General features: G+C 38.0%; 1 protein-coding gene and 2 long non-coding RNA genes across 6 annotated transcripts in view; 2 read left to right on the top strand and 1 right to left on the bottom strand.

Moving 5' to 3' along the window:
• Window positions 1–27,185, bottom strand: part of diaph2 (diaphanous-related formin 2) — a 322,782-nt gene that overhangs the window by 273,779 nt on the left and 21,818 nt on the right. For 3 of the 4 annotated variants that reach the window (XM_083560215.1, XM_083560212.1, XM_083560214.1), the window contains 2 exons: window positions 23,206–23,310; window positions 12,200–12,220 (listed from right to left, as the gene is read on the bottom strand). In XM_083560215.1, the coding sequence (XP_083416341.1) occupies window positions 12,200–12,220; window positions 23,206–23,310 (126 nt within the window). The remainder of the gene's footprint in view (window positions 1–12,199; window positions 12,221–23,205; window positions 23,311–27,185) is intronic. The other variant, XM_083560213.1, reaches the window with a different exon arrangement.
• The window catches only part of LOC310736741, a 311,461-nt gene that overhangs the window by 267,266 nt on the left and 17,010 nt on the right, over window positions 1–27,185 (top strand). The gene's annotated exons all lie outside the window — the stretch shown is intronic.
• LOC310736738 lies at window positions 25,679–26,407 on the top strand. The gene is made up of 2 exons (XR_014536643.1): window positions 25,679–26,017; window positions 26,083–26,407. It is a non-coding gene; the product is annotated as an uncharacterized lncRNA (long non-coding RNA).

Here is a 27,185-nt window from a genome sequence, read left to right as displayed (position 1 = left end):
ATCATAGAGTCCTTTATTTATGTGCAAATATTTATTTTTATATATATATATATATATATATATATATATATATATATATATATATATATATATATTTATATATATTTTTATTTTTTTGCCCACCGATCATTTACATTTATGGCATTTCACAGGCATAGGCAACAGGCATAACATGACTATGACTAGGGATGACTAGGGATGGGTATCGTTTACATTAAAATCGATACCGTTATCGATATTACTCTATAATATGGTGCAAAAGACATGATGTGGAAAATTAAAAGTTATTTTATTACTGCTGAATTTTAGTACTGCAGTTTACAAATGCCTCTAAGCAAACAGAAAAAGGCACATATTTCAAAATAAAAAGGCCCTTGAATTTTAATGATACCGACAGCTAGATTGGATCGTACTTGCTAATAACCAATTAATCAACCGATAATCTTTAAAATGTATACTGGATAAAAAAAAAAAAACATAAGACTCCATGTAAATTAGTACTTATCTTTATTACACAAGAACAAAAATAAAAAAACTAAAACAGTAGTGCGTATGAAAATGCGCTAAGTGAAATAAATATGAACGTATTAATTATATTAATAAATATAATTATATAATAAATGATAAATATGACACTCTCTGTGCAGCACACAGTCTTACTGTTGGAACGATCAACGCCAATTAATGGTGTCCCCAAAGACTACTAGCAAAAACGAAAGATTTCTTTTATAATGAATGATACCTTCACTTGAGGCAGAGGCAGTAGAGTTGCAGATGGAGCCAGTAGATGACAGAGACATAGTAAATACAGTGCATTGCTGGAGATAGAAGTGTGTTTTGTTTGTAAATGTTTTTATTATATTACTAGCATTAAAAATCAGTCAAAAATCAGTAATTCGCCTCTAAAGGCCGCTCTCGTACTGTAAAATGAATAACTATCAGTCGTTCCTGCACAGAAGCAACTGGGAAAAATTATAGGTATGTATATTTGGCGATAGCTGATTGTTCCAGCAATCAACCATCGGTGCCGATAATCTTTAAAAACGATAAATCGATCGGCCTCTAGAAAGTATTGACTCAGAAAGTATTGACATTAATTAACTAAGCATTAACCGTACCTCTGCATGTATAAGACATTAAGGATAACAATGCTTTTTAAACATTTAAACAATTAGTAAATGATATGTCTATACTGTCATCTTTTTCATCCTCAATATCAATGCATGCATGTGTAAAAATACTGAAATTGAAAATCTTCACTGCTAAACAGAGAAATGGGGACCTATAACGCTTATGCTGTGCTTCTATCAGCCCTTATACCATATAATTAGTTACAAATACCAATAAAAGATGGTAAAATGGAATTACTAATAAACCATTAATTAACAGTTTATATTTCTACATTTTCAATATTTGTCTTCATACATTAAGGTTTTAAAAATATATCACAGGTGTGATGCAAGACCTTGATGATTATTTTTTTTATTAATATTTAATTGTGCATTTGTTATAATTGTTCTATCTAACAGCATGTCTGTATTTGTACGCATGTACCCAATATTAGGAAAAGGAAAATGTGCACTATATAAGACAATAGTGTCCTCTAACACTACTCGGTCAACATGTTTTAATAACAGTCCATTATGCAGTAGCACTTACATAATTGCTGTAAAGTATTTAGCAATTAATACAGTCTGACTCTGGTTCCCTAAATCATAAATTAAGATTCCAGTCAGTTCAAAAACACTGTTGATGACATAATATTGTATTTGTCCAAAAACCCTAATAAATCAAACTCATCATCTCTGACCACAAAATATCACAACAGACTTGCCAGGCTGACTGGTAACAACTTGAAACACCATTTCTACAGAGCCCTTTTACCCCAATATTTAGCCAAATAAAAAACCAATGGAGATAAACTGCAAGTAGACTCCTTAGCTTACGCAAAATTCATAAAAGTTTAAATATCTTCTTCTTCTTCTTCTTTCAGGATCTCCCATTAGTTATGGGTTGCCACAGCGGATCATTCATCTCCATACCCCCCTGTCCTCTACATCTGCCTCTTTCAAACTAACTACCTGCATGTCTTCCCTCACCACACCCATGGAACTCTTCCTTGGCTCCATACTCAGCATTCTCCTACTGATATACCCCATGTCCCTCCTCTGCACATGTCCAAACCATCTCAATCTCACCTCACCTTGTCTCCAAAACATCCTACATACGCTGTCCCTCTAATAAACTTATTTGTAATCCTGTCCATCCTCATCACTCCCAATGAAAACCTCAACATCTTCAGCTCTGCTACCTCCAGCTCCGCCTCCTGTCTTTTACTCAATGCCACTGTCTCTAATCCATACAACATCGCAGGTTTCAGCACAGTCCTATATAAACTTTCCCTTTCATTCTTGCAGATACTATTCTGACACAAATAAAAGTTCAAATGTAAATAAAATACAAATTATATAAATATATACACACACAGTGAGGAAAATAAGTATTTGAACACACTGCTATTTTGCAAGTTCTCCCACTTAGAAATCATGGAGGGGTCTGAAATTGTCATCGTAGGTGCATGTCCACTGTGAGAGACATAATCTAAAAAAAAAAAAAATCCAGAAATCACAATGTATGATTTTTTAACTATTTATTTGTATGATACAGCTGCAAATAAGTATCTGAACACCTGAGAAAGTCAATGTTGATATTTGGTACAGTAGCCTTTGTTTGCAATTACAGCGTTCAAACGTTTCCTGTAGTTTTTCACCAGGTTTGCACACACTGCAGGAGGAATTTTGGCCCACTCCTCCACACAGATCTTCTCTAGATCAGTCAGGTTTCTGGCCTGTAGCTGAGAAACACGGAGTTTGAGCTCTCTCCAAAGATTCTCTATTGGGATTAGGTCTGGAGACTGGCTAGGCCACGCCAGAACCTTGATATGCTTCTTACAGAGCCACTCCTTGGTTATCCTGGCTGTGTGCTTCGGGTCATTGTCATGTTGGAAGACCCAGCCTCGACCCATCTTCAAAGCTCTAACTGAGGGAAGGAGGTTGTTTCCCAAAATCTCGCAATACATGGTCCCGGTCATCCTCTCCTTAATACAGTGCAGTCGCCCTGTCCCATGTGCAGAAAACAACAACGCCATCTTGATTGAAGATGGGTCGAGGCTGGGTCTTCCAACATGACAATGATCCGAAGCACACAGCCAGGATAACCAAGGAGTGGCTCTGTAAGAATACAGAGCCACTCCTTGGTTATCCTGGCTGTGTGCTTCGGATCATTGTCATGTTGGAAGACCCAGCCTCGACCCATCTTCAATGCTCTAACTGAGGGAAGGAGGTTGTTCCCCAAAATCTCGCAATACATGGCCCCGGTCATCCTCTCCTTAATACAGTGCAGTCGCTCTGTCACATGTGCAGAAAAACACCCCCAAAGCATGATGCTGCCACCCCCATGCTTCACAGTAGGGATGGTGTTCTTGGGATGGTATTCATCATTCTTCTTCCTCCAAACACGTTTAGTGGAATTATAACCCAAAAGTTCTATTTTGGTCTCATCTGACCACATGACTTTCTCCCATGACTCCTCTGGATCATCCAAATGGTCATTGGCAAACTTAAGATGTGCCTGGACATGTGCTGGTTTAAGCAGGGGAACCTTCCGTGCCATGCATGATTTCAAACCATGACGTCTTAGTGTATTACCAACAGTAACCTTGGAAACAGTGGTCCCAGCTCTTTTCAGGTCATTGACCAGCCCCTCCCATGTAGTTCTGGGCTGATTTCTCACCTTTCTTAGGATCATTGAGACCCCACGAGGTGAGATCTTGCATGGAGCCCCAGTCCGAGGGAGATTGACAGTCATGTTTAGCTTCTTCCATTTTCTAATGATTGCGCATACAGTGGACCTTTTTTCACCAAACTGCTTGGCAATTTCCCCGTAGCCCTTTCCAGCCTTGTTTAGGTGTACAATTTTGTCTCTTGTGTCTTTGGACAGCTCTTTGGTCTTGGCCTTGTTAGTAGTTGGATTCTTACTGATTGTATGGGGTGGACAGGTGTCTTTATGCAGCTAACGACCTCAAACAGGTGCATCTAATTTAGGATAATAAATGTATTGGAGGTGGACATTTTAAAGGCAGACTAACAGGTCTTTGAGGGTCAGAATTCTAGCTGATAGACAGGTGTTTAAATACTTATTTGCAGCTGTATCATACAAATAAATAGTTTAAAAATCATATATTGTGATTTCTGGATTTTTTTTTTAGATTATGTCTCTCACAGTGGACATGCACCTACGATGACAATTTCAGACCCCTCCATGATTTCTAAGTGGGAGAACTTGCAAAATAGCAGGGTGTTCAAATACTTATTTTCCTCACTATATATATATATATATATATATATATATATATATATATATATATATATATATATATATATATAAATATACACACACACACACACACACACACACATACATGTTAATGCCCTAGAAAATCTAAAGACCTTGTGCAAAATGGACCTATCCGCATTATACATTGGAAACAAATAATTTAATCTCAGCCCACCACATAACTGTATGGTTGTATCGTGTTATGGAATCCAAATGTGTGACAAGTTTAATAATTAAACACAAAAATATCTATAAAGCATCCCACCAGCAGTTGAATTTGGATTCTAACCATGCGCAGTGCTGTGCTGGACTGAGAGAAAATGGTTTGGTATGCGCCATGGCAACAATCTTCCTTCTACTCACACAACAGGCCTATATTAAAGATTTTTCCTGCCATCTGGTGGCCATCGTTATACAACTTAAATAACCACCACTGGAGCAAATCTAACATGGAGTTTTATATTGCAAATGACAGTACATCAGAGGTGGCAAAAGTACACACATCCTTTACTTAAGTAGAAGTACAAATACTCATGTTATAAAATACTCGGGTAAAAGTTGAAGTACTGATGATACTTTTTTACTCAAGTGAAAGTAAAGAAGTTTTGGCTCTGACATGTATTTAAGTTAAAAATAGTTTTTACTTCTACCTGTTTTAGTGTCACGTTGGTAACTGGACCTCAAATCATATTAAATAAAATATTTAATCGCAACTTAATTGCACATTTCTATCTGTTCTAAATGTACCATATATTAATACTTTATTTTTAATACTTTAAGCAACATAGACATAGAGAAATATGGATGCAACATAGAGCATGAAGACAAAAAATTCTTGTAAAGGTTTTAGAGTATTTATGGTGGTTTAAATGACGTAAATCATCAGGACACCAAACGGAACCTTTTCTATGTTTCCACACGGACAGTTAATGAGTTAATCCCGAAGAAACTACACCTCTTCAAGTCAAGTCAAAAACCTTATATCATAATCATACCGATTTATGGTATGGTTTTATGGGATTTATGGAATAAATAGTACTGATTTATGTAATCATATCGATAACAATCAGAGAATATTTTTATTTGATGTAATTGTGGTTTATGTAAAATACATTGCGAGCTTTCTATACATATATTTATTATGTCTGAGAGGCAAATATTCACTGATATTCAGGTTGTTTATTTATGTTTGTGAAGTGAGATGACATGAAAGAGAGCGCCCCCTGTCTGTTTACTTTATTTTACAAAAGCTTTTGTTGTTATTATGAGTGTATACAAATAAACTTAGACATTTTACACATTCAAATGATGTATTGATTTTATCTGTACGATTAATAAAGACAGTAATTTAAGTTCGTTTCGCCATTATGAGGAAAAAACCCACAAAACTCCACCCAGAGGGGTTTATTGTGTAAAACATGGCGGATTTGGTGTTTGATTCCCACCTCTGCAGTACATGAAATAATTGAAGGAATAGACTTTAAAACAGCACAGCCAGAAATAAATTCAAACTAACCATTTTCCAGAAACTTTGTTGCCTGTTTAATAAAAGTATGCGAAAAATATGAAAATACATGATCTGTGACCCACTGTGGGTCAAACCCACATAAAGAATTGACCATTTTTGGAAATAATTATTCTGATATAATAATGGCAGATAATGGAATGTTAAAAAATCTAATGACTTCTTAATGAAATCAAACACAAATGAAACAGGGTACTAAAATATTATTACATTAATACATTCACTTGTTATACCACTGTGAGCAACAATCAGGTAATTAAACTGGTTACAATAATACCAAAGTCATTTACTCTAGATTTCACAATGATTACTTCCACAATTACTGCACAAGAGTGTGTTAATGAATGCACAAGTCTACATAAGTCTAAAGCAATAGTAATTATGCTAAAACTAAAGTTCTGAACTGAGATGTGATGACCACTGCAATAACAGAGCTCCTCAAACTAATTGTTTTTGGTAACTCTGGCTTTAACTTTCTTTGTTTACCAGCATATCAGCCTCAACCATTTGGAAGACATTTAAATAATTAATAAATGAATCAGCCATACACCAGCAATATCGTTTAGGTTCCCCTTGTGCCACAAAAATAGCACTGACCAATCGGGGCTTGAATCTTTGAAATTGTGCTGTAGTATCCGGAACAAAGACATTAGCAGCATATCATTTAAATTGCAAGGATTTGTCTTGTTTGTCCAGCTCATCACATAGATGCTTGACTGGATTTTGAAAGCCAATACCTTGAACTTGTTCCTCAGATAATTCCTTAAAAATTTTTAGGGTATTGCAGGGTGCAGTAACCTGCTGAAAGTAGTCACTGGTGTTAGTGAATACTGTTGCCAGAAAGATGTGCATTTGTTCTGCAGCCCTGCAGAAGGGGGTACATAAATTAAAATCCACTTTAAGGCCAGGACCCAAGGTTGCCCTACAGGACACTGCCCAGAGCATAATGCTGCCTGTGCCTTCTTGCTTTCTTCTCACTTTACGCACTGTTGGCAGTCAACAAGATGCAGAGTGGGCACATTAAAACATTTTTTAACTTTTAACTTCTTTAACTTTTTCAGCAGTTTAAGCTACAGAAGCTCTTCTGTGTAACTGGAAAAAACAGGTAAGCCTTCGTTTCCCACACACGTTAGTAAAACTTGAGCAAACTTGATCTTGTTGCTGGTTTACCAATTGTCCTTCTATAACCCACTTTTAACATAAACAATTTTAGATTCTTATTTAATACTGCATCAAACGTAACTAGGAACAAGACCTCCACAGACAAATGCAAACCATCAATATCCAGTAGCAATGACTTAATACAAAACACGGAGTTTGAGCTCCCTCCAAAGATTCTCTATTGGGTTTAGGTCTGGAGACTGGCTAGGCCACGCCAGGACCTTGATATGCTTCTTACAGAGCCACTCCTTGGTTATCCAGGCTGTGTGCTTCGGGTCATTGTCATGTTGGAAGACCCAGCCTCGACCCATCTTCAATGCTCTAACTGAGGGAAGGAGGTTGTTCCCCAAAATCTCGCAATACATGGCCCCGGTCATCCTCTCCTTAATACAGTGCAGTTGCCCTGTCCCATGTGCAGTAAAACACCCCCAAAGCATGATGCTACCACCCCCATGTTTCACAGTAAGGATGGTGTTCTTGGGATGGTACTCATCATTCTTCTTCCTCCAAACACGTTTAGTGGAATTATGACCCAAAAGTTCTATTTTGGTTTCATCTGACCACATTACTTTCTCCCATGACTCCTCTGGATCTTTCAAATGGTCATTGGCAAACTTTAGACGTGCCTGGACATGTGCTGGTTTAAGCAGGGGAACCTTCCGTGCCATGCATGATTTCAAACCATGACGTCTTAGTGTATTACCAACAGTAACCTTGGAAACGGCAGTCCCAGCTCTTTTCAGGTCATCAGTCATTCTGGGCTGATTTCTCACCTTTCTTAGGAACATTGAGACCCCACGAGGTGAGATCTTGCATGGAGCCCCAGTCCGAGGGAGATTGACAGTCATGTTTAGCTTCTTCCATTTTCTAATGATTGCTCCAACAGTGGACCTTTTTTCACCAAGCTGCTTGGCAATTTCCCTGTAGCCCTTTCCAGCCTTGTGGAGGTGTACAATTTTGTCTCTAGTGTCTTTGGACAGCTCTTTGGTCTTCGCCATGTTAGTAGTTGGATTCTTATTGATTGTATGGGGTGGACAGGTGTCTTTATGCAGCTAATAACCTCAAACAGGTGCATCTAATTTAGGATAATAAATGTAGTGGAGGTGGACATTTTAAAGGCAGACTAACAGGTCTTTGAGGGTCAGAATTCTAGCTGATAGACAGGTGTTCAATACTTATTTGCAGCTGTATCATACAAATAAATAGTTTAAAAATCATATATTGTGATTACTGGATTTTTTTTTTTTAGATTATGTCTCTCACAGTGGACATGCACCTACGATGACAATTTCAGACCCCTCCATGATTTCTAAGTGGGAGAACTTGCAAAATAGCAGGGTGTTCAAATACTTATTTTCCTCACTGTATATATATTAGGGATGCACCGAATATTCGGCCACCGAAAATTTTTCGGCCGAAAGACTTTGATCACCGAAAAAACGCGGCCGAAACAGTTTGTTGTGATGACACAAACAGAAACCGCTACCTGCACGTGCTTGTCTAAAACATGTCTGTGGTGTGGACGTGTTTTAGTATATCTGAGAAAGACCCATGGATAGCGATGTGCAAAACATGTAATGTCGAAATTTCGTCTGTAAAAACTTTCTCCACATCTGGTTTGATTTATCACCTTAAATCCAAACATCCCGATCGCTATGCTGAATATGAGAAAAACGCGGCACAGAAAAGCAAAACCCCTCCGAGCACGCGCACTCCGTCTGTGGCGGACATTTTTTAAATGGCAAGGACGTTTCCCAGTGATACTGTTGTATCTTTAAGCAGTTGCACTTGTTCTGAATGCACTTTGTTTTTATGAAAGAACAGATTTAATTTTACAACCTTTCAGGAAGCCAGAGGGCCTGTACATTATTATTTAATGTACACATGAGTGCATTTAAGTTAAACATTTAAGTTTGAAACAGACTACAGTTTGCAACTGCACATGAGGAAAAAAATTTTAATTTCTGGAGACATGTCCTGTGGTCTGACAAAACAAAAATTTAACTGTTCAGCTATAATGATAAACGGTATATTTGGAGGAAAAGGGGCGAAGCTTTGAAGACTTAAAACACCATCCCAACTGTCAAGTATGGGGGTGGTAGTATAATGTTGTGGGGCTAAGTATTCAGTCCTAAGTATTCAGACCCTTTGCTCAGTATTTAGTAGAAGCCCCCTTTTGATCTAATACAGCCAGGAGTCTTTTTGGGAAAGATGCAACAAGTCTTTCACACCTGGATTTGGGGATCCTCTGCCATTCCTCTTTGCAGATCCTCTACAGTTCTGTCAGGTTGGATGGTAAACGTTGGTGGACAGCCATTTTTAGGTCTCTCCAGAGATGCTCAATTGGGTTTAAGTCAGGGCTCTGGCTGGGCCATTCAAGAACAGTCACGGAGTTGTTGTGAAGCCACTCCGTTATTCTAGCTGTGTGCTTAGGGTCATTGTCTTGTTGGAAGGATATCCCTGTACCCTGTCGCTCAGTCTGAGGTCCAGAGCACTCTGGAAAAGGTTTTCGTCCAGGATATCCCTGTACTTGGCCGCATTCATCTTTCCCTCGATTGCAACCAGTCGTCCTGTCCCTGCAGCTGAAAAACACCCCCACAGCATGATGCTGCCACCACCATGCTTCACTGTTGGGACTGTATTGGACAGGTGATGAGCAGTTGGTTTTCTCCACACATACCGCTTAGAAATAAGGCCAAAAAGTTCTATTTTGGTCTCATCAGACCAGAGAATCTTATTTCTCACCATCTTGGAGTCCTTCAGGTGTTTTTTAGCAAACTCCATGCGGGCTTTCATGTGTCTTACACTGAGGAGAGGCTTCCGTCGGGCCACTCTGCCATAAAGCACCGACTGGTGGAGGGCTGCAGTGATGGTTGCCTTTTTTACAACTTTCTCCCATCTCCTGACTGCATCTCTGGAGCTCAGCCACAGTGATCTTTGGGTTCTTCTTTACCTCTCTCACCAAGGCTCTTCTCCCCTGATAGCTCAGTTTGGCCGGACGGCCAGCTCTAGGAAGGGTTCTGGTCGTCCCAAACGTCTTCCATTTGAGGATTATGGAGGCCACTGTGCTCTTAGGAACCTTAAGTGCAGCAGAAATCTTTTTGTAACCTTGGCCAGATCTGTGCCTTGCCACAATTCTGTCTCTGAGCTCTTCAGGCAGTTCCTTTGACCTCATGATTCTCATTTGCTCTGACATGCATTGTGATCTGGAAGGTCTTATATAGACAGGTGTGTGGCTTTCCTAATCAAGTCCAATCAGTATAATCAAACACAGCTGGACTCAAATGAAGGTGTAGAACCATCTCAAGGATGATCAGAAGAAATGGAAAGCACCTGAGTTAAATATATGAGTGTCACAGCAAAGGGTCTGAATACTTAGGACCATGTGATATTTAAGTTTTTCTTTTTTAATAAATCTGCAACAATGTCAACAATTCTGTGTTTTTCTGTCAGTATGGGGTGCTATGTGTACATTCATGAGGAAGAAGAATAACCTAAAATGATTTTAGCAAATGGCTGCAATATAACAAAGAGTAAAAAAATTTAAGGGGGTCTGAATACTTTCCGTACCCACTGTATACACACCACCATTAACGCTGAAAGTCATATATACCTATTAACCAGTATACAGGTTTTAAAGCAAAATATACGTCCATCAACAAGACATCTTCAGCATCTGCCCTCTGTTACAAGATGCATATATACTGTTGTTAAAATAAGGGATGCTATAGAGTTCTAAACATGGTGCTGTTCCAACTTTTTTGAGATGTGGTACATCCATAAAATTCTAAATGTATTTTTTTACTTGTACATTTAGAATTTTAAACGTGTTTTAAATGTTCTACTGTAAATAGAATATTGGTTTATGAGATTTGAATTTATGAGACTTGATTTGCATTCAGTTTTTATCTACATTTTACAGAGTGTCCCAAATTTTGGGGATTTAGGGTTGTAATTTAAAATCCAATATAATGTAGTAGGCAGTGCAATTAAGAGTAACATGTTTATATAAAAAATATTTATTGACCATACTTTTTATAAAGAGGGTGCAGAGTTGCAATCACTGTGTATTGTATAGTTCCTTTTGATGGACCGGTATCTCATCCAGTGGGCATTCCTACCTTGAACCCAGTGGATAGACCTGAGGTCCACGGACCATGATAAAATTGTTAGTGAAGATGAATAAATGCATTATGATTTGTGATGGGAAAAAAATATAATTAAATGAGCAATGGAACATTAGAGCAGCACTGGTACTATGAGCATAAGGTTGAACAAAGATAAACTATATGGCCAAAAATATGTGAACACCCACACCTAATTATTTAAGGTTTGGCATTTCAACCACACCCCTCACTACCACCTGTATAAACACATAGGTATGCAATCAGCATAAACAAACACTGACAATAGAATGGATTGTACTAAAAATCTCAGTGGCTTTAAATGTGCCACTATCATAGGATGCCACCATAGTCTGTAAAAGGACTTTCCTGCTAAACCTCTCTGATCAACTGTAAGTGTTATTATCAAGAAAAAGAAGCAACTAAGAGCCATAACAGCTAAGCCACAAAGCAGGTGAAAACAACCTCAGAATCTCTGTTGTATCACCACTGCCTACAGAGTTAAAAACTGCATCTGGAAGCAACATTAGCACAATAATATGCATTAGGAGCTTCATGAAATGTGTTCCCATGGCTGAGGAGCTACACACAAGCATAACATTATAATGCACAAGACACACAATGATCTCTGAAGCAGTCTGAACAAGCTCATATAATGTTATAGTCAGATGTCCACATAGTTTCTGGCCATATGTTTATATATAACATATATGACATATACAGTCATAGATTGAATATACACTATAATTAAAAATATTGCCTTAAATAATGATAGGCCATTTAGATGAAAAATAAATTTTATCAATCTAAAATTAATAGGACATGTGAAAAATAAATTCTTATAGCTACATTGTAATGTCATAGTTGTATCAACATTATATGTATACAGTCGTACATATTATAATGTTGATACAACTATGATTTGTCTAAATAGCAGGGGAAAGTACAAGACAGGAAGGATGAATTGAAAGCAAATAAATATTCTGGTACTTACCGCCACTTTGCTCCCAGTTATCTGCATGCAGCGGTCAGCAAAAAGGGGTTAATGTGCAAAGGAAAAAGCAAACACAAAGAGCACATCATGATTAGGCCAGATACAATAATGTAATCATGCACTAGAGTGCGTGACAAAATAAGCCCAACACTTTCTACCTCTCCAAGGTTATGCACAAAAGCAATGTTTTCCAAGAAACAAAAGGACAATGTATCATTTTAACAGCTTTTTTTTATTTATTATTTAAACATTTTAGCCAGTAGTCATTTAAGTGACTACAACATGGATGTTTTTCTTAACCCCTAAGAAATGACAATTCTTAAATTCCTCCAGGTGCAAAAGAAATTGGACAATTAACTGATAATTAGTTGGCTATTGGCTATTTTCATTATTCCTATGGAGGCCAAACACATTAAAGAAAGAAAATAAATAGGGTTTACTTTAAGTTTAAAAAACCTCTGGTAACACTTAAGAAAAACAAATCCAGAGTAAATCCAGATTTAGACAGATATAAATATAAATGTAGATTTAGACAGATAAAACAAAGATAAAGTTGTAACAAAATTTTTAGAAAGGTTTGGAGAAGAAAAAAAGGGCACATCCCAATCATACCAGCCAGGCATCATCTGTAAAACATGGTGGAGGCAGTGTTATAGCATGGGCATGTATGGATGCCAGCGGAACTGGGTTACTGGTACTTTTTTTAATTATGTAGCATGATGAACTTTGCTATATTTTCTGCTCAGATACAGTCAAATGCTGCATGAAGCAGAACATATGATTAATGACCCAAAACATACATTGAAAGCAACCAAAGAGTCACATAAGGCAAATAAATACAATACTGTTAAATGGTTGCCGGCCAACAGGCCTTAAACAAATTAAGAATACTTTTTTATTACTGAAGCCAAAGGCTGAAAAAGCCACATGCAAGCAGCAACCTTAAGGCAGTAAGGGCTTGGCAAGCAAGTCAAGAGAAGAAAGCTTTGATTATAGCCATAGGCTCCAGACTACAAGCAGTCAATTACTGCAAAGGATTGCATTTATGATTTTAAAATAATGCAAATAATTGTTCATTTGTCCAATTTCTTTTAAGCCTTTTTCTTTTCAAATTTAAGAGCTATGCAAAAAAAAATGCTTGTAATTGCTAAATGTTTAATAAAAAAAAAATGTGAGGAGTATGCACACCCCTTTCCAGTTCTTAAACAACCATTTCTGAAATCTTTGCTCATTAAAAACAATGTTACTGTCCTTAAGAAAGGCCATTAACCTGTATCAAGCACAAAAAAAACAGGTAAAATATAGTAGTAGAACTCTATGTTTAATAGCAAAAGTAATGCCATATACTACATTTACATTTATGTGACAAGAACTGACAGGATTGGAAATAAACAGCTGTGTGGCCACAAAAAAAGCCCACTTGTTCAATCAATCAATCAATCAAATTTTATTTATAAAGCGCATTACAACCACCAAAAGGAGCACAAGGCGCTTTCCAGTAAAGCAAAAAATAGACAATAAAAAATAAAAATTTAAATTATTATTAAAAAAAATTAATCAAAAGTAAAAATAATAAAAATAATTACAAATAAAAACACAATGTACATAAAATAGCAGTTGAATCAGGGCTACGTGTTAAAAGCTTGTCTGAATAAATGAGTTTTCAACTGCGATTTAAAAATCGCTTGTTAGTGATGCTAATTGGAAAAGGATTACTGCAATTCACTGGGGAGCGAGGTCTTAAGGTATGACGAGTCTAGATTTCATCATGTTAAGAAGAGAAGCAAGTAAAGCGATGCACCGGTCAGACACAGCATTATACAAGCTACTGTGCTGTGATTTGAGGCTTAACAACATTAAGTGTCAATAAAATAATGGTTAGGTAATACCAAACATGATGCAGTGTTGAGCACCTACCAAAAATGGTCTAATGAAAGAAAACTGGTGACATAGTTGGCATTTAAAGTTCATCTGGGTTTGTTTTACATCTTGTGGATGACTGGTTGCATGGCCTACCCAAAAAACTAGTTAAATTGGCATTGATGTGCATGTTACCAAATGTCACCTACTTAATCACTGTTGGAGAATAGTATTACTCCAGGTATTGACCTGGGAAATGTTCTAGAGAAACAAGTCAGGTCCATGAAAGCACCACCTCGCAAGCTGCAGGACTTTAAGGAGCTACTAACATCTTGGTTCCAGATATAACAGCACACCTTTCTCATCAACGCCCTGGGGTTCCATGAAATTACAGAGTAAGAACAGAAGCTTTGAGGATGGATTTGGACTGTAGTTAATGTTAGCAGTCTGCTACACTGACTCAGGACTACAGTTTGCTTCTGATCACAATCACTGTACCTCGCAACATGGTTTATCTGCAATGAATGGACATTCGGTGCAACCCAGATGAGGATGGGTTCCCTCTTGAGTCTGGTTCCTCTCAAGGTTTCTTCCTTATGCCATCTCGGAGAGTTTTTCCTTGCTACAGTCGCCACCGGCTTGCTCATCAGGGACAAACTTACACTTATAAAGAAAATCTTATTCATTTTTATCACGACATTATCTGTGTAAAGCTGCTTTGAGACAATGTTCATTGTTAAAAGCGCTATACAAATAAAAATGAATTAAATTGCATAGAACCTTCAAAAATAGTGTGGACCACAGACCTTGACAGTCAGAGCTATTTCTGTGGCACAAGGGAGCCTGCACAATATTAGGCAGGTGGGTTTAATCTTACGGCTAATCGGTGTACATTGTACAATGGACTGAAAACCACTTTCCACATGTTTCTTGCACTGACTAGACAACTGACCTATTGTGCTGTAAAAAGGAAATAAATCTGTAATGTGGTGCAACCTGAAACAGGGATCATTATTAACTGATGTATGCTTTTACAAATGCATAAGCTATGAAAATGTGAGTTGCACTGTTTACACACTCACCTATGGATCTTATGCATTTTTAGCAACTATATTTTATGTGTGACAGTTTTATGTACAAGTATAGTAACACACTAAAAATCTCTGATGATTGGGGGATGTGGTAACTCAGTGGTCAAGACATTGGACTTCTCATCAGAATGTCATGAGTTTAGCTCCTATTGAGCAAGGCCCTGAAATACAAACCCGATTCCAAAAAAAAAGTTGGGACACTGTACAAATTGTGAATAAAAAAGAAATGCAATCATTTACAAATCTTATAAACTTATATTTTATTCACAATAGAATATAGATAACATATCAATGTTGAAAGTGAGACATTTTTAAATGGCATGCCAAATATTGGCTCATTTTGGATTTCATGATAGCTTCACATTCCAAAAAAGTTGGGACAGGTAGCAATAAGAGGCCGGAAAAAAGTTAAATGTACATATAAGGAACAGCTGGAGGACCAATTTGCAACATGACTGGGTATAAAAAGAGCCTCTCAGAGTGGCAGTGTCTCTCAGAAGTTAAGATGGGCAGAGGATCACCCGTTCCCCCAATGCTGCGGCGAAAAATAGTGGAGCAATATCAGAAAGGAGTTTCTCTGAGAAAAATTGCAAAGAGTTTGAAGTTATCATCATCTACAGTACATAATATCATCCAAAGATTCAGAGAATCTGGAACAATCTGTGTGCATAAGGGTCAAGGCCAGAAAACCATACTGGATGCCAGTGATCTTCGGGCCCTTAGACAGCACTGCATCACATTCTGTAATGAAAATCACAACATGGGCTCAAGAATACTTCCAGAAAACATTGTCGGTGAACACAATCCACCGTGCCATTCACCATTGCTGGCTAAAACTTTATATGTCAAAAAAGAAGCCATATCTAAACATGATCTAGAAACGCAGGCATTTTCTCTGGGCAAAAGCTAATTTAAAATGGACTGTGGCAAAGTGGAAAACTGTGGTCGGACAAATCAAAATTTTAAGTTCTTTCAGGAAAACTGGGATGCCATGTCATCCAGACTAAAGAAGACAAGGACAACCCAAGTTGTTATCAGCGCTCAGTTCAGAAGCCTGCATCTCTGATGGTAAAGGGTTGCATGAGTGCGTGTGGCACGGGCAGCTTACACATCTGGAAAGGCACCATCAATACTGAATGGTATATCCAAGTTCTACAACAACATATGCTCTGATCCAGACGTCGTCTCTTTCACGTTGTCTCATTTTCCAACATGACAATTCCAGACCACATACTGCATCAATTACAACATCATGGCTGCGTATAAGAAGGATCCAGTTACTGAAATGGCCAGCCTGCAGTCCAGATCTTTCACCCATAGAAAACATTTGGTGCATCATAAAGAGGAAGATGCGACAAAGAAGACCTAAGACAGTTGAGCAACTAGAAGCCTGTATTAGACAAGAATAGGACAACATTCCTATTCCTAAACTTGAGCAACTTGTCTTCTCAGTCCCCAGACGTTTGCAGACTGTTATAAAAAGAAGAGAGGATGCCACACAGTGGTAAACATGGCCTTGTCTAAACTTTTTTGAGATGTGTTGATGCCATGAAATTTAATATCAACTTATTTTTCCCTTAAAATGATACATTTCTGAGTTTAAACATTTGTCATCTATTTTTTATTATGAATTAAATATTGAAATTTAAAACTTCCAGATCATTGCATTCTGTTTTTATTCACAATTTGTACAGTGTCCCAACTTTTTTTGGATTCGAGTTTGTATAATCACCGTGGATAAAGGAATATATCAAATGAGATAAAAGTAAATGCAAATTAAGAAGACATTACATTTGGTACAAAGACAAAATAGAGGGTCTTAACAATTCAAACACTATCTGTGTAGTAAAACTGATTAGTTTCCCTTTAAAAACCCTCTAATTTTATACACAAATATGACACAATATAAGTTTGTTGATTGAAGCCAGCCAGATAGGGGGATGAATTACAGCAGCAGTTTAGCAGGTCAAGATGGCAAAAAGACAAATATTCAGCAACCACTGTAGTATATCTTCTCAAGGAACAATACTAGAAAATAAAACTTGTATATTTTGAGTAGTCAAATGTGCAACAAGTACAGGGGTTCCCTGGTGATCTAGTGGTTAGGATTCGGCGCGCTCAACGCTGCGGCCAGCCATTAGGGTTGCACAAGCCAGTGCAATCTTAGTGCCGGTCCCAAGCCCGGATAAATGGGGAGGGTTGCGTTAGGAAGGGCATCCAGCGAAAAAAACGTGCCAAATTGAACATGCGGATCACAAATACGGATGATTCGCTGTGGCGACCCCTAATGGCAGAAGCCGAAAGAAAGCTTTTAATGTGAAACTAGTAAAGCAGTATAGATTTACTGTCCTCTGAAAATAACTCCACATACAGCCATTATTGTCAAAATAGCTGGCAAACAAAAGTGAGTACACCCTAAGTGATAGCAGCTGTACATAGTTTAACCTTGCAAAGTCATCATGTTTTAGTTTTTTTCTACTTGATAAAGTTTGTGTATCTTGTATTTCAGCAGTTAAAATTTTGTGCTTTAAGTACAATTCTCTCATACTGACCACTGGATGTTCAACATGGCACCTCATGGCAAAGATTTAAGAATTATGATTGTTGCTTTCCACAAAGATGGCCTAGATTACAAGAAGATCAGTAACACCCTGAAACTGACAGGGTCATACAAAGGTTTTTCAAGACGGGTTCTTCTAGGAACAGGCCTCACAAGGGTGACTCAAACAAGTTGTGATGTGCGTCAGGTGCAGAAGCTGGCTTCAAAAAATAGATGCATGAGTGCTACCAGCATTGCTTACAGGTTACAGAAGCAGAAGGTCAGACCATACAGCGCACACTGCAAGTCGGTTTGTAAAGCCGTCGTCCCAGAAGGAAGTCACTTTCTGAAGATGACTTACAAGAAAGCCCGCAAACAGTCTGCTGAAGACAACCTGTCTAAGAGCATGAATTACTGGAACCATGTCATGTGGTCTGATGAGACTAAGATAAACTTATTAGGCTCAGCTGGTGTCCTGCATGTGTGGTGAGAAGTACCAAAAAAATTCTCTTTGCTACATTCAATCATAGTGGTGATAGCATCATGGTCTGGGGCTGTATGAGTGCTGCTTGATCTGGGAAACTGCGGTACATTGAGGAAAACATGGATTCCAACATGTACTGCGACATTCTGAAGCAGAACATGATGCCTTCCCTTCAGAAACTGGGCCGAACGGCAGTTTTCCAACATAATAACGACCCCAAAAACAACGCCAAGATGAAAACTGCCTTCCTGAGAAAGCTGAAGATGATGGAGTGGCCGAGAATGTCTCCAGACCTGAAACCTATTGAGCACCTGTGGGGCATCTTCAAGCAGAGGGTGGAGAAGTGCTGTGTGTCTAACATCCAGCTCCTTGATGTAATTGTGGAGGAGTAGATGAGAATCCAAGCAACAACTTGTGAAGCTCTGGTGAACTCGATGCCCAGGAGAATTAAGGCAATGTGATATAATGGTGCTCACACAAAATATTGATATTATATATGTATTAGGGCTGTGCAATATGGACAAAATAATCATATTGCAATTTTCTGAATAAATATTACGATTGCGATTTTATTTGCGATTTTCGCAATTGTTTTTGCTTTTTCAAACTTTTTCAAACATGCTTTTTCTAAATGTATTCAGTGCACAAGAAGTGCATAACAAAACATTTCACAATGAAATAACATAGAATTAATAGTTTAATAAACAAAACTGTAGTAAAATTGTCTTTAAAACAGACAACATAAATTAAGATTAACTAAACTAAATTCCAGTCATAATAAATAAACCTTAAAACTTTTTTTCAGTACACACATTTTACAATAAAAAAACATACTGTACAGTAGTACAAACTGCTTGATAAACAAAACTGTAATAAATTGTCTTCAAAACAGACAACATGAAATAAATTAAGATTAACTAACCTCAACTCCAGTCATAATAAATAAAAACTAACAGAAATCAAAACCAAAAAACAGATTGCTATCTTAAAGGTTTTTTGCAAGAAAAAACAGCATGTCCACGAAATCTGTGGTCATGGCGTAGTATTTCACCTGCTTGAGCTCGTATTCAATGCCCGCCTTACATTTCTCATACATTTCGGGAATAGCAAATCATGTGAAATGAGTGCGAGATAGCAGCTGGTATCTTTTGTCGAGTGTTTGTATTAGTCTTCGGAAGCCGTCTTTACTGAAGATGTGCGCAGGCATCATATCTTTGCATAAATGATAGGTGACCGCGTCGGTAATTTCTTTGTGCCGTTTTGATCCTTTCTCATAAGGCATGGCGCTTGCAAATGCTTGAACAATGAATACTTGTTCAATCTGTTCGGGCTGGCTTTGATGTGTGCTTTTATTTGTTTCGATGGACTTTGTCGACATGGATTGATCATGCAGATTTTTATGGCGCTGTTTTAAGTGTTGGAACAGATTTGTAGTATTGCTCCGTTTTGTTGGAATAATCATTTCACAAGTCTTGCAAATAACCTTGCTCTGTGACACATCCTCTCTCCTGAATGCAAAATATTCCCAAACGACTGACGTTGAATTTCTCTTTGGCACCAGATCATTTTTATTTTGACCTGCATCCATATTTTATGTTCTTTCCTTTTAGGTTTAGAAATCGAATGTGCTTAAATCGCGATTTTTTGCAATTGGGATTAATTGCACAGCCCTAATATATATATATATATATATATATATATATATATATATATATATATATATATATATATATATATATATATATATACAGTGAGGAAAATAAGTATTTGAACACCCTGCTATTTTGCAAGTTCTCCCACTTAGAAATCATGGCGGGGTCTGAAATTGTCATCGTAGGTGCATGTCCACTGTGAGAGACATAATCTAAAAAAAAAAATCCAGAGATCACAATATATGATTTTTAAACTATTTGTTTGTATGATACAGCTGCAAATAAGTATTTGAACACCTGAGAAAGTCAATGTTAATATTTGGTACAGTAGCATTTGTTTGAGGTCAAACGTTTACTGTAGTTTTTCACCAGGTTTGCACACACTGCAGGAGGGATTTTGGCCCACTCCTCCACACAGATCTTCTCTAGATCAGTTAGGTTTCTGGCCTGTAGCTGAGAAACACGGAGTTTGAGCTCCCTCCAAAGATTCTCTATTGGGTTTAGGTCTGGAGACTGGCTAGGCCACGCCAGAACCTTGATATGCTTCTTACAGAGCCACTCCTTGGTTATCCTGGCTGTGTGCTTCGGGTCATTGTCATGTTGGAAGACCCAGCCTCAACCCATCTTCAATGCTCTAACTGAGGGAAGGAGGTTGTTCCCCAAAATCGCACAATACATGGCCTCCACCGGTCATCCTCTCCTTAATACAGTGCAGTCGCCCTGTCCCATGTGCAGAAAAACACCCCCAAAGCATGATGCAACCACCCCCATGCTTCACAGTAGGGATGGTGTTCTTGGGATGGTACTCATCATTCTTCTTCCTCCAAACACGTTTAGTGGAATTATGACCCAAAAGTTCTATTTTGGTCTTATCTGACCACATGACTTTCTCCCATGACTCTCTGGATCATCCAAATGGTCATTGGCAAACTTAAGACATACCTGGACATGTGCTGGTTTAAGCAGGAGAACCTTCCGTGCCATGCATGATTTCAAACCATGACGTCTTCGTGTATTACCAACAGTAACCTTGGAAACGGTGGTCCCAGCTCTTTTTAGGTCATTGACCAGCTCCTCCCGTGTAGTTCTGGGCTGATTTCTCACCTTCCTTAGGATCATTGAGACCCCACCAGGTGAGATCTTGTATGGAGCCCCAGTCCGAGGGAGATTGACAGTCATGTTTAGCTTCTTCCATTTTCTAATGATTGCTCCAACAGTGGACCTTTTTTCACCAAGCTGCTTGGCAATTTCCCCGTAGCCCTTTCTAGCCTTGTGGAGGTATACAATTTTGTCTCTAGTGTCTTTGGACAGCTCTTTGGTCTTGGCCATGTTAGTAGTTGTATTCTTACTGATTGTATGGGGTGGACAGGTGTCTTTATGCAGCTAACGACCTCAAACAGGTGCATCTAATATAGGATAATAAATGTAGTAAAGGTGGACATTTTAAAGGCAGACTAACAGGTCTTAGAAGGTCAGAATTCTAGCTGATAGACAGGTGTTCAAATACTTATTTGCAGCTGTATAATACAAATAAATAGTTTAAAAATCAAATATTGTGATTTCTAGATTTTTTTTTTTTTAGATTATGTCTCTCACAGTGGACATGCACCTACGATGACAATTTCAGACTCCTCCATGATTTCTAAGTGGGAGAACTTGCAAAATAGCAGGGTGTTCAAATACTTATTTTCCTCACTTATTTTCCTCACAAATACTATATTTTCCTCACATATATATATATATATATATATATATATATATATATATATATATATATATATATATATATATATATATATAAAAAACAGTAGACCAATAAAATTGCCGAACGGGTTAAGGTGAACCAAAGAAATTCTTTATATCAAATCGGGTGCGCTCCCACTGAATCGGACCGCACCACATCATAAATATGGATGATGTTCCTCTGAAGTTTGACCTGCCTCTCACTCGCACTGTCAACAGGAAATGTGAATCATTCGTCACGCTAAAAACAACCATGTGTTCTGAGCTGCATGGCATCGGGAGAAAAGCTTTACTGATGGTGATTTTTAAACGCACAACGATGCCAAAAGAAACTTTCGAGAGAAATTGTTGTCAAATGAAGGAGGAAGACAGTGAACAATGTCTTTCTTGGTAGGCTACTGTTTAGATGCAAGCCATGTAACAGACACTGTCTTTCATTAAAGCCTGTGTAAAGTTCATTAGTTTCAATGTAGGCACCTGCGGCTTAAAGACAGGTGCGGTGTATTTATGTTCAAAATAAAAATCTTTGTAAAATTCAGTGGGTGCGGCTTATATTTGGGTGCGCTTAATAGTCCGGAAATTATGGTATATATATATATATATATATATATATATATATATATATATATATATATATATATATATATATATATATATATATGTTTGTGTGTGTGTGTGTGTGTGTGTGAATACCACATGACATATTACACGGTCATTGTTTAGTTGACAAAAATATAGCCAAAACGGAGGAAGCATTTGTGAAGAACTAATTGCACCTTATTCAATAGCTTGCAGAACCACCTTTACCAGCAATAACAAAGTAATCTTGTTCTGTATGGCTTTTACAACATTGCTTCAGTTCATTGAGTTCAGTTTACAGTTCCTGCCACAGCATTTCAATCAGGTTAAGATATGGACATTGACTATATTGCAAAATATTGATTCTGTTGTTTTTCAGCTATTCTTTTGTAGATTTACTAGTGTGATTAGGATCACTGTGCTGTTGCATGCACCCAAGCTTCAGCTATCAGACAGTCTCACAGTCCTCACTGTAGACTGATGAGCTTTAAATTGTTTGAAAATTACCTTATAACCCTTCCCAGATTGATGGACAGCAACAATTGCTTCTCTAAGGTCAGTGTCGATGGCATTGTGTTAATAAAAAAATAATGATCCAGGTCAGCAAACTGTAAAACCTGGTCTTTTATAAAGGTGGTCACACTTGCCTATGATCAATTATTCGAAGGCATAATATTAGCAGCACCTGGCTGCTACTTAGCTTATTACTTCCTATGGAAGCAGTAAGAGTCTATGTAGTTTTGCACACATAGCTTCACCATTTTAGCCTTATTTTTTTCCAAAGATAAATAATGAATTGGTGTGATATGTTGTGTTGCTGTTCATCTAAAGTTGTATTTACCATATTTTAAGACCTGAGTCCCAATATATAGTCTATTTTTTCACACCGTATAGACATATGGTTTTAGCAGAAGAGAAAGTAAGAAAATCAAGAATCAGGTATTTTTTTCAAATCAATTCAATAAAGAAGAATTTGGCCCCTCCAAATTTTGCCACTCAATTTTGCTCTCTAAAGAGTCTAGTTTTTATCACAGATGACAAAAATATAACACACTTACAGATTTAGCTGTGGCAGAGATGTACTGGACAACCATCTCTCGTTTAGTGCTAAGGTCCTTTTCACGCAAGGGGGCTTTTCGGTCTTCGTTCAGGTTCATATCCTCCTGCACATACATTTACACACAGACAAAAACACATAAAATGAAGTGAGGACATTACTTAAATTCAAAAATTAAAATAAGCAAAGAAACTTAAGCAAAGAAAGCCACTGGCTTGCTCATTAGGGATAAACTTATAAAGAACAGACTTATACAAACTAAACTAAACTTTCCATTCCATCTTTATAACCACTTTTTCTTCTGTAAAGCTTCTTTGAAACAATGTTCTTTGTTAAAAGTACTATTCAAATAAAACTTGAAATTAATTTAATTGAAAATTCTGTGGACTGTGGAAAACGGTACAATTTATACCAAGAAACAATCTTTTTGTTAAGTGCATCTCATTCAGTCAGTGCTGCAAAGAAACTATAAATAATCTTTAAGGTCAATTATGAACATTTACCAACAAAGATTTTTCTTTATTTAATATTTTAACAGAAACTTCTTTGTAAAATAACAGTTAACAATTCTGTTATTTGTTCCTGATGTTTGGAACCATTCAATATTTTACTAAATAATGACACTTCAATGTTGCTCTCATTCAATACACAAACAATTACTAAACATTTTTGTATGGTGACGAACTGATAAATGTCTGTATATTGTATTGCAGTTAGGAAGCTGTTATTTAAATGAGCAATGGTATAATAGCTAAGATTTTTGTAGTAGTAGTATTAGTTGACATGGCACAAATGTATATATATATATATATATATATATATATATATATATATATATATATATATATATATATACAGTGAGGAAAATAAGTATTTGAACACCCTGCTATTTTGCAAGTTCTCCCACTTAGAAATCATGGAGGGGTCTGAAATTGTCATCGTAGGTGCATGTCCACTGTGAGAGACATAATCTAAAAAAAAAATCCAGAAATCACAATGTATATTTTTTTAACTATTTATTTGTATGATACAGTTGCAAATAAGTATTTGAACACCTGTCTATCAGCTAAAATTCTGACCCTCAAAGACCTGTTAGTCTGCCTTTAAAATGTCCACCTCCACTACATTTATTATCCTAAATTAGATGCACCTGTTTGAGGTCGTTGGTTGCATAAAGACACCTGTCCACCCCATACAATCAGTAAGAATCCAACTACTAACATGGCCAAGATCAAAGAGCTGTCCAAAGACACTGAAGACAAAATTGTACACCTCCACAAGGCTGGAAAGGGCTACAGGGAAATTGCCAAGCAGCTTGGTAAAAAAAGGTCCACTGTTGGAGCAATCATTAGAAAATGAAAGAAGCTTAACATGACTGTCAATCGCCCTCGGACTGGGGCTCCATGCAAGATCTCACCTCCTGGGGTCTCAATGATCCTAAGGAAGGTGAGAAATCAGCCCAGAACTAAACGGGAGGAGCTGGTCAATGACCCGAAAAGAGCTGGGACCACCGTTTCCAAGGTTACTGTTGGTAATACACTAAGACGTCATGGTTTGAAATCATGCATGGCACGGAAGGTTCCCCTGCTTAAACCAGCACATGCCCAGGCACGTCTTAAGTTTGCCAATGACCATTTGGATGAGCCAGAGTCATGGGAGAAAGTCATGTGGTCAGAGGAGACCAAAAAAGAACTTTTGGGTCATAATTCCACTAAACGTGTTTGGAGGAAGAAGAATGATGAGTACCATCCCAAGAACACTATCCATACTGTGAAGCATGGGGGTGGTTGCATCATGCTTTGGGGGTGTTTTTCTGCACATGGGACAGGGCGACTGCACTGTATTAAGGAGAGGATGACCGGGGCCATGTATTGCAAGATTTTGGGGAACAACCTCCTTCCCTCAGTTAGAGCATTGAAGATGGGTCGAGGCTGGGTATTCCAACATGACAATGACCCGAAGCACACAGCCAGGATAACCAAGGAGTGGCTCTGTAAGAAGCATATCAAGGTTCTGGCGTGGCCTAGCCAGTCTCCAGACCTAAACCCAATAGAGAATCTTTGGAGGGAGCTCAAACTCCGGGTTTCTCAGCGACAGGCCAGAAACCTGACTGATCTAGAGAAGATCTGTGTGGAGGAGTGGGCCAAAATCCCTCCTGCAGTGTGTGCAAACCTGGTGAAAAACTACAGGAAACGTTTGACCTCTGTAATTGCAAACAAAGGCTACTGTACCGAATATTAACATTGACTTTCTCAGGTGTTCAAATACTTATTTGCAGCTGTATCATACAAATAAATAGTTAAAAAATCATACATTGTGATTTCTGGATTTTCTTTTTTAGATTATGTCTCTCACAGTGGACATGCACCTACGATGACAATTTCAGACCCCTCCATGATTTCTAAGTGGGAGAACTTGCAAAATAGCCGGGTGTTCTTTCTAATCAGCCAATCACATGGCAGCAACTCAATGCATTTAGGCATGTAGACATGGTCAAGAGGATCTGCTGCAGTTCAAACCGAGCGTCAGAATGGACAAGAAAGGTAATTTAAGTGACTTTGAACGTAGCATGGTTGTTGGTGCCAGACGAGCTGGTCTGAGTATTTCAGAAACTGCTGATCTACTGGGATTTTCACGTACAACCATCTCTATGGTTTACAGAGAATGGTCCGAAAAAGAGAAAATATCCAGTGTGCGGCAGTTCTGTGGGCGCAAATGCCTTGTTGATGCCAGAGGTAAAATGATAATGGCCAGACTGATTCGAGCTGATAGAAAGGCAACAGTAACTCAAATAACCACTCGTTACAACCGAGGTATGCAGAAGAGCATCTCTGAACGCACGCACAACACGTCGAACCTTGAGGCGGATAGGCTACAGCAGCAGAAGACCACACCGGGTGCCACTCCTGACAGCTAAGAACAGGAAACTGAGGCTACAATTCGCACAGGCTCACCAAAATTAGACAATAGAAGATTGGAAAAAAGTTGCCTGGTCTGATGAGTCTCGATTTCTGCTGCGACATTCGGATGGTAGGGTCAGAATTTGGCGTCAACAACATGAAAGCATGGATCCATCCTGCCTTGTATAAATGGTTCAGGCTGGTGGTCGTGGTGTAATGGTGTGGATATTTTCTTGGCACACTTTGGGCCCATTAGTGCCAATTGAGCATTGTGTCAATGCCACAGCCTACCTGAGTATTGTTGCTGACCATGTCCATCCCTTTATGACCACAGTGTACCCATCTTCTGATGGCTACTTCCAGCAGGATAACGTGCCATGTCATAAAGCGCAAATCATCTCAGACTGGTTTCTTGAACATTACAATGAGTTTACTGTACTCAAATGGCCTCCACAGTCACCAGATCTCAATCCAATAGAGCAACTTTGGGATGTGGTGGAATGGGAGATTCGCATGATGCAGCCGACAAATCTGCAGCAACTGCGTGATCACTGAGGAATGTTTTCAGTAGCTTGTTGAATCTATGCCACGAAGGATTAAGGCAGTTCTGAAGGCAAAAGGGGGTCCAACCCAGTACTAGTAAGGTGTACCTAATAAAGTGGCCGGTGTGTGTGTGTGTGTGTGTGTGTGTGTGTGTGTGTGTGTGTGTGTGTGTGTGTGTGTGTGTGTGTATGTGTGTGTGTATTTATAATTTATTTATATTTATTTAGCACTCACTGTTTTCTACGGAAGCGCATTGCATTCACAAAAAAAAAAAATTCACAGCCAGGATCTCATAATTATGACTTATTATCTCATAATTATAAGATCCTTATCTCATAATTATGACTTAGTATCTCATAATTATGAGATCCTTATCTCATAATTATGACTTAGTATCTCATGATTATGAGATCCTTATCTCATAATTATGACTTAGTATCTCATAATTATGAGATAAGTTGGGGCAGTCTGTGGCAGGGGAGCGTTTTTAGCGCATAACACCGATCTGACGTTACTGCAATTTTTGCTCGGAAGCGCC

This window comes from Silurus aristotelis (assembly GCF_946808225.1).
Source record: "Silurus aristotelis genome assembly, chromosome: 14".
In the NCBI taxonomy this organism is placed as follows: domain Eukaryota; kingdom Metazoa; phylum Chordata; class Actinopteri; order Siluriformes; family Siluridae; genus Silurus; species Silurus aristotelis.
Note: the sequence above shows the minus strand (reverse complement) of the source record. Positions and strands in the feature narration are given on the sequence as shown.